This window comes from Chelonoidis abingdonii, chromosome 4 (genome assembly GCF_003597395.2).
Source record: "Chelonoidis abingdonii isolate Lonesome George chromosome 4, CheloAbing_2.0, whole genome shotgun sequence".
In the NCBI taxonomy this organism is placed as follows: Eukaryota; Metazoa; Chordata; order Testudines; family Testudinidae; genus Chelonoidis; species Chelonoidis abingdonii.
In genome coordinates, this window is record NC_133772.1 from 5895406 (window position 1) to 5907880 (window position 12475).

Consider the following 12475-nt stretch of genomic DNA (forward strand, 5'->3'; position numbering starts at 1 on the left):
AGAATATCAGGGTTGGAAGGGACCTCAGGAGGTATCTAGCCCAACCCCCTGCTCAGAGCAGGACCAACCCCCAACTAAATCATCCCAGCCAGGGCTTTATCAAACCTGACCTTAAAAGCCTTTAAGGAAGGAGATTCCACCGCCTCCCTAGGTAACCCATTCCAGTGCTTCACCACCCTCCTAGTGAAAAAGTTTTTCTTAATATCCAACCTAACCCTCCCCCACTGCAACTTGAGACCATTATTCCTTGTTCTGTCATCATGTACCACTGAGAATAATCTAGATTTGGACCTTTCCTAGTGCCCCGCCCAGAGCCCCATGAAGAGCCAAGGCTGACTCCTGTCCCCGGCCAATAGGGCTCTGGGTCCGTGGGGGATCTGAGGGGGAGGAGTCTCCTTGGGTCACAGGTGCTGGGTTGGGGGTTTCCTCGAAGTCGCTCCCCTGGAAACCGTGTCCCCTGCAGAAACTCCAGGCTGGGGGGCTGGAGCGGAAGGTGCTGAGTATGTAACCCTTGTGCCAGCAGCTCCAGGTGGTGTTTGAGGATGTCGCTCTGTATTTCACCCAGGAGGAGTGGGAGCTCCTATCCCAGCCGGAGAAGCAGCTGTACCGGGACCAGATGCTGAGGAATTACCAGGTCCTTGTTTCCTTGGGTAAGGACCTATTTATCTTTACTCACAGAGCTGTGAAATATCTGGGTTCCCTCATTGCCTCACCTGCCATGTGCCGCCACGTGCCCAAGTAGTTGCAAATATCAGGCTTTCTCAGTTCGGCTTCCTGTTAAAGATGAAATCAGGGCTACAGAGCCTGCGGCTAATCTTAGTGTAACTTGTTTACCTGCCTCAGTCCTGGCACAGGGCTGGTTGCAAACAGCACATGAGCAAATAAGACTAATGATGCAGGAAGAAAACAGCTCCCCACTGCCCCAAAAAGAATGAATGTCATAATCTTAACTGTGCATTTGAACAATTCTTGCACCTTAAGCAAAAAAATGATAGGTCTATATAACAGTGATACCTGCCATGACACAGCCCCAAAGTAAATTGAGAGGAGTCATAGACGTTGCTGTTTCAGAGTACGAACTGAACTTGCCTGGCAGGAGATGGGATGAAATCTCCTCTAAGGACGATTGCTTTCATTAGTCTCCTTGGGATCTCCTGCACTTTCCTCTCAAGTAGTGTCCGAGACTGGGGCCTCATTGCACCCAGTGCTGCGCAGACAAACACTGACCGAGATCAGGGCCTATTGTGCTGGGTTGCACCAATATATAACTGAGTCCCAATCCCCAAATCTTTAGTAATAAAACTGATTAATTCCCCCCAAACAGGCTATTCAGGTTCCACACCGGACTTAATCCACAGGGTCGAGGTAGGGGAGGCAGAGCTCTGGATCCAGGATGCCAAAGACTCCAGGGAAACCTCAGGGCCTGAGAGTCCCTCCTCAGGTGAGTCATAATAATCCGATCCCTTCTGATTTACGCACTTGCTAGTGGAGGGCTCCTTGATGTAGAAGGCAAAGGCACAGCGAGATCCACTGGCTGGGAACCGAAGGGGACAAATGGAGGCTGGGAATTAGGGGCCAGTATTTATTTTGGAGGGGAAGGAGTTAGTGGGCTGGAGGCAGGAATCACTGGGGAGCTTCTCTGGCTGGGATAGGCAGAAAGCCAGGCTGGATGGGCACAATGAGCCTGTCTGGCCTTGATACCTATGAATCCTAGAAAGCATAGACATTTAGGACTGGAAGGGACCTCAGTAGGTCCTCTAGTCCAGTCCGCTGCACTGAGACAGGACTAAGTATTACCTAGTCCATTCCTGACAGGTGTTTGTCTAACCTGTTCTTAGAAACCTCCCATGATGGAGATTCCACAACCATCACAGGTAGTTTGTTCCAGGGCTTAACTACACTTCAGAGTTTTTCCTAATCTCTAACCTAAATCTCCCTTGCTGCAATTTAAGCCCATTACTTCTTGTCCTGGCCTCAGTGGGTAAGGAGAACAATTTATCACCTTCTACTTTGTAACAACCTTTGACGTACTTGAAGACTGTTATCAAGCCCACCTTAGCCTGTCCTTTACCAGACTAAACAATTCCAATCGTTCCTCATAGGTCATGTTTTCTCGATCTTTAATCATTCTCGTTGCTCCCCTCTGACCCTGTCCAGTTTGTCTACATCCTTTCTGGAGTGCGGGTGGGACCTCAAAACTGTGAAAGAGAAATGGATTGGAGGTGGGGAGGTGATGAGATTTGAAGAGGGTGGGATAGTGATATGGGACAATGTGGGGAGGGGGAAGATTTGAGGGATGCTGAGGGAAAGAGAGAGGTCTCTGTGGTGGGGGAGCATATGCGGGCTGCATTTACCTAGGGGGTGAGACATTGGAGTAGGATTCACAAGATCTTGGTTCAGTTCTAGAAGCGAGTCACTACAGCTCCACCATGCCTCAGTTACCCCACCTGTGTAATGGAGAGGACACTGAGGCTATGAGGATAAAATCTGTGTGTGTCAGTGGGTCTGGCACTGGGGAGTAACAAACACCTGGCTAGAAAGACACGCCTGCCAGTCCATAGATCACAACACCACCTAGGCTTCCCACATCTCAGAAAATCATACCAAGGCAGGGGTGCCCTAGAGATTTTTCAAATGGGCTTCTTGTCGCTGACCCTCGTGACTCAAGCTGTGTGTGATGATGCCCTGTGGCCCTTGGCACCTGGGTCCAGAAATAGTTCAGATAGGGACAAAAACCTGTTTACAGCCTGGGAGAGTATCCCTGAGTCACTGGCCCTTGGCAGAGAAAGCGCTGTCCTCTCCACGTTCCCACCCAGCCCGTCTCTGCCACTTCACTTTGCATGTGACGTCTCAGACTGGAGAAACCTGCTCCAGCGAACAAGGTGAAAGCTGGGAATGACGCAGGGCAGGGCAGAGTCAGTCACGTATGATAAGTGATGAGTGCGAGGTTATACCACGTGGAGGACACTATTTTGTAGAGCAGGTCTCTGGCACTTCCAGCGCGTCACTGTAATGCTCTAAAACTGCCCCGTGTTCCAGGCAGCGCTGCTTTGGGAGTGGACGTGTTTGGGAGCCAGACAAAATTGTCCTTCGGGCCACATCTCGGAGTACCCTGGTGTACGGGCTGGGTGTGAGGGAGAGGGAGTGGAATGGCCTTTGTCACATCCCCCCTCTCCTCCTCTCTCAGTGGCACAAAATTGTTGTCACTTACATTGCTTCAGTGTCAATGCTTAGCACAGTCCTCAGCCTTAACACAGTCTGCGACTATCTGTAGATCAAAGGCCTTCCGGGTAGCAGCCATTCACCCCTTCCAGCTCAGCAGTTTCACTGATTGGGTTGTAAAACAAAAGACATGGTTTTCAGATTACATCTCACAAACCCTGAGTGACTTGTCATCCCCTCTATCCCCTTCCCACCCTACCTTCTTGAGGATTTTTAGTTTAGTTTTATTGAAAAGGACTCACTCCCCCGCAGGAATAAACTGTGTAGTTCTAAGCAGCTTGATACCGGTCTCACTGCATCTACGTGAGCTAGTTTCGAACCAATATGGCTAAACAGCGCAAATACTGTGGAACTGGGCTTATGGTATAAAACAGGAGAGTGAAGAACCACCCACATGTAAATAAAAACCTCTGATTGAAATAAAACCAAAATCAATTTGAAACAAACCACGGTCCCTATTTGTTAGCACTTTGAGGCCCTAGTTCTGGATGAGGGCCCTATTGTGGCAGGCGCTGCCTGTGTCCTGGGCAAGCTACGCTTTAATCATCAAAGAAAACCCAAGAGGTGCGTGGTGCATGTGGGAGGAGGCCCTAGGCGCTGCACAAACAACATAGGGCAGAACCACCGAGTCAGGCTGCAGATTTGTTATGGTATGTTGTATCATAAATTACAGAAAATGTAGTGAAAGGTACAGGTCACTAAACTTCCTGTGACTGCTCCCTCATTTTTAACAAAACCTGCCCTCCTCCTCGCCATGCCTATGGGGCACCAACTGCCCAGCACTTCCCCCAGTGCTGCAATCCTGACTGCAGCCTGGTGCAGAGGGATTGGTGCGAGCTAGAGAGGATCTGGGTGGCAAGGCCATTCACTGAAGTTTGGCTTCCTTCCCCCACCATTATCACTGGGGGTGGGGGCAAATCTGAGTGGCGCTGTAACCCCGCAGACCAGGTCTCAGTACCCAGAGAGAGCCGTTGGGTCCAACCCTGTGAGACAGGACCCACCATTGCAGAGTGAGGCTTCCATCCAAAAAACAGTCATGGACAATTGGTGAAATCGCTCCATCTGTGTGACATTTTCCATCCTTGACAAACCTGTAGCCTTAACCGTGAGCTCTCTCCAGCAGGGCTCGGGATCCTGGGGGGAACGCGGACACAGAGTGAATGTGGGGAAAGTGCCGCGGGGAAGCAGGATTCCACGTCCCACATAGGGATTCATGCACAGGACGCAGTCCATCCCCAGGCTAAACTCAGCCAGAGACTAGACCTTGCTACACCCCAGAGACGCCCCATGGGCCAGCGTCCCCACCGCTGCATTGACTGCGGAAAGAGCTTCAGCAGTCCCTCCGCCCTGACCCAGCACCAGTACACGCATGCTGGGGCGTGGTTGCACCGCTGCTCTGACTGTGGCAAGGCCTTTGCACGGAGCGCACACCTGAGAAGACACCAGCGCGTGCACACCGGGGAGCGGCCACATCGCTGTCCTGAGTGTGGCAAGGGCTTTGCAGAGAGCTCAGGCCTGAGAATACACCTGCGCATGCACACCGGGGAGCGGCCGTACCACTGTGCCCACTGTGGTAAGGGATTCTGCAGTTCATCCACACTGACCCAGCACCAGCGCACACACACCGGGGAGCGGCCGCATTGCTGTGCTGACTGCGGTAAGAGCTTTGCATGGCGCTCACACCTGAAAAGACACGAGCGCATGCACGCTGGGGAACGGCCGCATCACTGTGCTGACTGTGGCAAGGGCTTTGCAGAGAGCTCGACTCTGAGAATACATCAGCGCACACACACTGGGGAGCGGCCATACCACTGTGCCGACTGCAATAAGGGCTTTGCAGAGAGCTCAAGCCTGAGGAAACACCAGTGCACGCACACTGGAGAGTGGCCACATCGTTGTGCCCGCTGTGGCAAGGGATTCCGCTGTGCCTCCACACTGACACTGCACCAGCGCGCGCACACTGGGGAGCAGCCACACCGTTGTACCCACTGTGGTAAGGGATTCCGCTGTGCCTCCACACTGACACGGCACCAGCGCGCGCACACTGGGGAGCGGCCGTACTGCTGTGCTGACTGCGGGAAAGGCTTTGCAGGGCGCTCACGGCTGAGAATACACCAGCGCACACACACTGGGGAGCGGCCATATCACTGTGCTTACTGCGGCAAGGGCTTTGTAGAGAGGTCAAACCTGAGATCACACCAACGTACGCACACTGGGGAGCGACCGTATCACTGTACTGACTGCGGCAAGGGCTTTGCACAGAGCTCAACCCTGAGAAAACACCAGCGCACGCACCGGAGAGCAGCCGCACCACTGTGATGATTCTGGTAAGAATGTCAAAAAAACAGTCCACTCACCAAGCACCAGTGCACGCACATTCGGGGGAGGACATTCCGATGCGCTGGCTGCAGCAAGAGCTTTGCACAGGCCTCCTCCTTGATACCACATTGGTTCATTCACAGCTGAGAGCAGCAGTACAGCTGTGCTGACTGGGGCAAGCACTTTGCTAGATTGGCCAACCTCATCCAGCATCTGGTCATGCACACGAATGCCCCTCTGCCACTGCCAGGGCCTGAGGGGCTTCTGGCAGCTAGTGCAGACCAGGGCGTGGTCCTGTCCCAGTGATGCCCAGCAGAGAGACACTGGGGGACATGGAAGGGGACTTGGCTGACCAAGTGTAGGAAAGATCAGACAGGTGGAGGGAATTTAGAGCAGATGGTCACAGCCTACTGCATTAGGGAGCTTTCCCCCTCATATAGGTGGGTTCCAACCAGGTCTCTCTTTCTGTCCCACAGTCAGTCACTCATCTCACTGGGATGCAGCCAGGATAACCCCCCTTCCACTCCTCATCTCGATGGGACCCAGCCAAGAACTTCCCAGCACACCTCGCTCCGTTCCAGCCAGCAGGTGACTCTTGGGTGACATCTAGAGGTGGGATTTGCAGTCCTCTGAGCATGGATCGGGTTGAGGGGTGGAGCAGGACAGCCCAGTGTGTGTGATTGAAAGAAGACTGAGGAACTGCTCATGCCATCTACTTTAAATAGAAATGTGATGAAGAAGAACTAAGTACCTAATGTGGAACAAAGATCTATCTAACCAGGTGTTTCTTTGCTATTGAAAAAGCTGATGCATTCACACAGCAGGTGGAAAAGCCAATGTGAAGTGCAACCAATGAAAGTGTTCTAAGGCCTAGCTGACCATGAGGTCTGATGAACTGTATGACAGGCAGGCGCATAGGGAGTTTCCCATTATTCTTGGGGGAAATTCTGAACCTAAAAATTCTGTGGACAATATTTTAAAATTCTGCACATTTTATTTGTCAGAATAACACAATATAATCACGCTAGTTTGTTATTTTGGTAATTTTTCAAAATACCTGTTGGCAAGTATGTCTGTAACAATGCAGACAACAGAAAAGATTCAGAAAGTGTATTTTGACAAATAGATTCTTTACTAGGCTATTAATACAGAAATTTGAGTAAGAATCCATGTAAACTACAATACAGAAATGTATTTCCTGCACCCCTCAGCAGAAGTACAAAGGCTTGGGGGAATCAGGAGTAACAGAGGAGCTGAGGGAGAGGGAAGTAATTGCTGGAAGTAGCCTAGGAGTGAAGCAGGAGGGTTGTTGGGTGTGGGTGGGAAAAATATGTAACAGATTTTTTTTTTGCGGGGGGATTGTTAGAGAGTTGGAGAGCCTCCCTCATGCATCCCTGGCTGATCTGCTAGCCTCTCCCATTCAGTTAGGTGCATCTGCCCCGTCTTGTGTCCCCCTGCACTCTCCTTCTGCCATCCCTGTGTGGTCCTGCACCCCCACTCCCACCTAGACCCCATCCCAGTCTTCCTCTCCACTAGCTCTTCTGAATCCCAGCCTATGTGATCCACGCAGCAGCCCTATGTGCCCTGCTCTGTCTGTCCCCGCCCTCATATTGCGTGTTTCCTCACCTGGGCCCGTGGGCAGGTTGCTGTGAGGAATGCCACTTCTACTATGGCTCTGAGCTGGCTGCCCTCTGTTCTGGTGCCACAACAGCTCCTGGTGGGAAGAAGGTGTAATTGCAGTGTCTCGCTGGCAAAACATATTTTCTGCCCCCCAGGGGGGGGTGGGGGGGGAATCTGCGGGGGACATGGATTCTGCGCCTGTGCAGTGGTGCACAATTTCATCAGGCCTATGCAGGAGACCACATTCACTCTGAGCTCCTGTACAACACAGGCCAAAGAACTTCCCTGAGTTAATGCCTGTTTGAACTAGAGCACAGCTTTTGTTTTTTTTATCCAATCTTGATTTTAAAATTGCTAGAGATGAAGAATGCACCAGGATGCTTTGGAAGTTATAAATTGTACATGCACTGTTAGAAGTAGGGAAGGAAGTTTGTTTTTATTTTACCATGTGCCTGTGAAGAAGAGCTTTAAGTTGCCATCTTCCCCTCCCCTTCCTCCCCACCCCCCCGACAGCCCACACTGCAATGAAGAGATGAATTCTCTGTTGCAAAAACAGCTTATGAACAGGGGGAAATGGTTGTGAACATTCTCAGGGGAGAGTCAAACAGCACAATGCTTCTTGCAGGGGAACAGCCATTGCACCAGATGTTTTCTGTGCAAAGATGGGCTGAAGGCAGCAGTAGCCAGCTGCGCAGCCTTCATCCCCCTAGGGCAGTGGCTGCTTTTTCTCCTTCCATGAAAGTCTGTCTGATGCTTTGATTGCCCCACCCCTTACACAATAGCTCCTTGACTGGACTGACACAGCCCACTCTGACCTGTGTTTTGGGGTTGGAGAAGGAAAAAATGTCTCAACACTTGGGGTAGGCGGGTTGTTTGATTTGGTTGTACTTGAAATATATTTACTGAAATACTTAGAGATGGGGGCCAGCTGTACATCTCAAAGTGCTTTACAAAGCCACTTAGTGCCTCAGTTCCCATTTTACAGATGGGGAAACTAAGGCACAGAGAGCCTCACCCAAGGTCAGTCAACAGGCCAGTGGCAGAGCTGGGAATGGAACTCTGGTCTCCTAGGTCCAAGCCCATAGCTCAGCCCACTGAACCACACTGCCTTTAAAAACAGCTCTTCAGTGTGTAATGTCTTACTGTGCCTTTAAATAAAAACACTGGGTTTCACACACCCCTTTGTACAGCATGAAAGAGTAACATCCCCTACAACCCTCCAGATGTCACCGCCAAACTGGGCAAGGAGAGATCTGACCACCCAGGAACGCCCCAGCTTTTAATGAGCTGAAAGGAGGGGCCTGTTCCGCAGTATGTACTATTGTGTGACTGGCAGGGTTGCCACCTGTCCAGGTTTTGGCTTTTGTGTCAAGGTGCCATTTAGGGTTTCTGGGTGTCTGGTTTTTGGGATCTGACAACCTTAAATGGTGCCCGAATCAAAAGTCTGTTTACAAGGCAGGAGGAGGCAGCAGAGCTGAGCAAAGATAAAGGAGCTGAGGCAGGCGTCCCAGCAGGCAAGGGAGGCAAACCCTCACTCTGGTCCTGCGCTGAGGACCTACCACTTCTATCCGGAGCTGGATGTCCCCCTTGGTGGCGACGTCACATCCACCGCCAAGAGCCCTGTGGATACTTTGGTGGGGCTGCAGACGGTGGACAGGGGGCTCAAGCCCGAGAACGAAGTCGTGGGCAAAGAGGTCAAGTTGGAGAACGTTGTGGAGTCCGCAGTAGGGTCAGCCGGTGGCACGGCGAGTCAGGAGTTCTCCGCTTTGGAGCGGTCTGGTCGGTCTCAGCAGTCTGTTTGTGGCCCACATGACACGGGAGAGGAGAACCACAGTAAATGATCATTTTGGCGTTCATGCTGCTCAGTTATATCAGGTAGAACTGTTCTTTCCTATGTATATTGTGGAAGTGGGTGAAGGGATAGAGAAACTAAAAAAGAAAAAGAAAACCCAAAAGCATGCACACGCAGTCCCAGTCCCAAACCTCTCTTGGCCCTACTTCCTAAAACGAATAAGCATTATTCGAGCCAACTTATAAACCACCATAAGCATACATTCAAACTAGCTTTATAGACGTCACCCGCTCACATACACATTCATACTTTTCAGCATTATTTCATACAGAATACGCATGCAGCCTAGCTTAAAAGAAACCTAATAGTGTTCAATTGTTCAACACACCCCATGTAAACAAAATGTAGGGATAGTTTAAACTATTTTGTGTTAGAGTTGATTGCATTTTTTACCAGAGCTATAAGTGGTGTTTATTTATACGTATATACAGACACATAACACTTTAACATCCACCCTTCCCTCCTCTTTCTCAAAACAGTTAAGCATACACTCAAACCAAACTGCATATTATTGTATAGATAAGCTACTTTAAGCATACATTCAAGTTAGTTTTATTGACAGTTAAGTCTCACAGAACATCATACTTGTTTTCAGAAGTATTTTATACAAAACACACACAGTCTGTCAGATAAATCTAACAATGTAAAATTGGACAATACGCCCATGTACAAGACAAAATGCAGGCCTGGTTATTGACTTATTTGGCACATTTAGCAAAATACTAAAAAAGAAATAAGAAATCATGAAACACTTAGGCCTGGCAGAAGCTATAAAAAGCCCTAGAAGCATCTGCATTTTGCCTCTTTCCTGCGCTGATCTCTGGACTATGGACTTATAATAAAAGGAGTTTTCTAATCAATGGGCTCAGGACCTTCCATTCTTTTGGATGCCATCGGAGACTTAACAATCCAGCAGTTTATTCCATCACTGCTTCAAACCGGCCACAAGAACTTTGCAATGTGTGTATGTGTTTGATTCCTTTAACTGTTGTAACCCTCACCTCTTTCTTTTCGCTTATACCTAAACCTTTAGATATTAGATACCAAAGGATTGGCAACCACGCGATTATTGGGCAAGATCTGAGCTATATATTAACCTGGGAAGGGGGTGGGTCTTTTGGGATCAGAGGAACTCTTTGTTTGATGAAATTGGTTGTAAACAACCACTCATCATTAAATCTAGTATCTGGGTGGTGAAACAAGGACTGGGATACCTAAGGAGGCTGCAGTTCTGACTGTTAGCCACTGTGGTGAGACAAATGTTTACTGGTTTGGTATATCTCATGGAGGAATAACCACCAGGTTTGGTGTGTCTACACCTGTTTCTCAGCAGTTTGTCCTGAATCTGGTATTCCTGGTGTGACCCTCTGAAGCACAGTGACACTAGCGCAGCGTGATTATCCCCACATCCACAACTGCGGGATTCTTACACCTGCCTCTGCAGCCTCTGGTGCTGGAAACAGGACACTGGAGTGGACACACCACTGCTCTGATTCCCTATGACCCAAGTGATTTGCCCAATGTCACAGATGCAGCAAGTGCCAGAGTTCAGAATAGACACCAGGACTCCTGCAGCCCAGCCCAGCCCAGCCCCATAACCACAAGCCCAGCCTCGCTCCCTCATTCAAGGCTCCCAGTGCTCCTCAACATGGCCCAGAGAATGCAGCAAGGCTGCAGCTCATGAGCCCCTGTGCCCCATGAGCTGGGGCTGCTGGGACCCAGCTCTGTACCCCTCCCTTGATGGCCGCCTCAGTGGATGCTTTGGGCATGCTTTTGCACCCTTGGCAGGTTGGTGCTGAGATTAGGGTTGGGTCTGCAGGAAGAGTCACAAGGAAGACATGGCTGGGATCCCATTCCAAGGCAGTCCAGGCTCCCAGCTCCCACTTCTTTACCCCACCAGCCTCCACTCCTCTCCAGGAGCCAGGGATAGAACCCAGGTGTCCTGAATCTGACTAATCCTCCCTGCCCCGCACCACCTGTCCCAACACCCTTCCCCTTTTCAGCCAGTTAGCTCTTAGGCCGCCTAAACCACAGGGACTGGGCTTCCTCCCTCTTATGCAAAGCAGCTACTAGAAGCAGGCAGAGACCCAGGCACTTTATGAGAGGTGCTGTGAGATAGAGGAAAGGTCCAGTGGAGAAAGGATGAGGAGGGGAGACGTTACCCCACAGACCAGCATCCTCTTCTCCAGCAGCCAGAGGGGATGCTGGCCTTGGGCTAACAGAGGTTAGCGGGTGCTGAGTGTAGGGATACCAGAGTCAGTGCTACTGGTCAATGCTGGGCTGGCAGGGCTCTGTAGCCACAACCTTGGCTGGAGCTGGGTCACACACAGGATCCGTCCCTTCCTCCCCCCGATGCCTTTCATGGCAAGCGCAGGGCATGGCGAGCTTCTGGAAGAGCCAGCTGTGGTCGACATCCCATGGGCCCTTGATGAGTTTGACTTTGACCACTGTGTCCGTACGTGTGGTGTGCAGGGCAGTGGGTGGAGGCAGCCAGCCTGGGCGCCAACTCCTTCAGCAGCAGCACTGAGGCCAGAACACGGCATCTGTATGAGGCAGCTGCTCTCCCCATGGCGCTGGGAAGGGACATGGGTGTGAGCTTCTGAAACACACACGTTACACAGATGGGTGAGAGATCCTGTAAAGTACACGTAACACATACATTGCGCAGCCCTCCTGAAACACACATGTAGCACACACTACAGCCAGGTGTGACTGAGCTCCTGTAACACACACATACACACAGCTCTTGAAACACATGCACATTCCAGCCAGGGGTTAGCTCCTGTAACACACACACACTACACAGGCTGGGATCTGTAAAACACTCACATCACACAGCCTTTCTACAACAGTTACCTGCACACCATACACAGCCTGGGGTGTGATCCCTAGTAACACACACACCCCAACATCACACAGCCTAGCAACAAACACACCACACAGTCTTACTGTGACAGTGACATACACCACAGGCTGGCCCGAGCCCTCTTGTACCCACGCGTCGCTGCTCCCCTCCCAGAGCCGGGAGAGAACCCAGGAGTCCGGCCTCCCAGCTCCCCACGGCACAGCGCGACCGGGCTGCCCCTTAGGGCTCCTACCGCCGCGGAGCGCCCCGGCGCCGGACTCGGGACCGCAGCGACCCGGGGGCTGGGCGGAATGCCGCGCTGGGCCTCGCCCGGCTGCTGGAGCCGGCGGCAGGCGCGGGGCGGGCGGCACCAGCCCGGGCCCCTGGGTCCACAGCCGGCCGTGCGCGCGGGTCCCGCTGCAGCCCAGGGCGGGCGAGAGGCGGCCCGGGGAGGCGCAGCCCGGCGGAGTCGCGCCGGGCGGAGGCAAGCGGCCGGGTCCGGAGCCGAGCCCGCGATGGCTGCAGCGGCCGCGCAGGTAGGACGGGGGGACCCCGGCGGCGGGCACTGGTCCGGCTGGGGGCCGGACCGAGGGGCCGGGACCCGGGTCCTCCCGCGC

The 12475-nt window shown here is 51.9% G+C and overlaps 3 protein-coding genes across 3 annotated transcripts in view; 2 read left to right on the top strand and 1 right to left on the bottom strand.

The window, feature by feature from the left end:
* Positions 1 to 6654, top strand: part of LOC116822209 (uncharacterized) — a 20753-nt gene extending 14099 nt beyond the window's left edge. Inside the window, 4 exon segments of the mRNA XM_075064702.1 lie at positions 524 to 650; positions 1325 to 1441; positions 4343 to 5549; positions 6018 to 6654. Coding sequence (XP_074920803.1) covers positions 524 to 650; positions 1325 to 1441; positions 4343 to 5541 — 1443 coding nt within the window. The 3' untranslated portion in view covers positions 5542 to 5549; positions 6018 to 6654.
* Positions 1 to 12475, bottom strand: part of AIP (AHR interacting HSP90 co-chaperone) — a 340731-nt gene that overhangs the window by 46075 nt on the left and 282181 nt on the right. The gene's annotated exons all lie outside the window — the stretch shown is intronic.
* Positions 12351 to 12475, top strand: part of LOC116822190 (uncharacterized) — a 63069-nt gene continuing 62944 nt past the window's right edge. The window contains 1 exon segment of the mRNA XM_075064703.1: positions 12351 to 12394. Coding sequence (XP_074920804.1) covers positions 12374 to 12394 — 21 coding nt within the window. The 5' untranslated portion in view covers positions 12351 to 12373.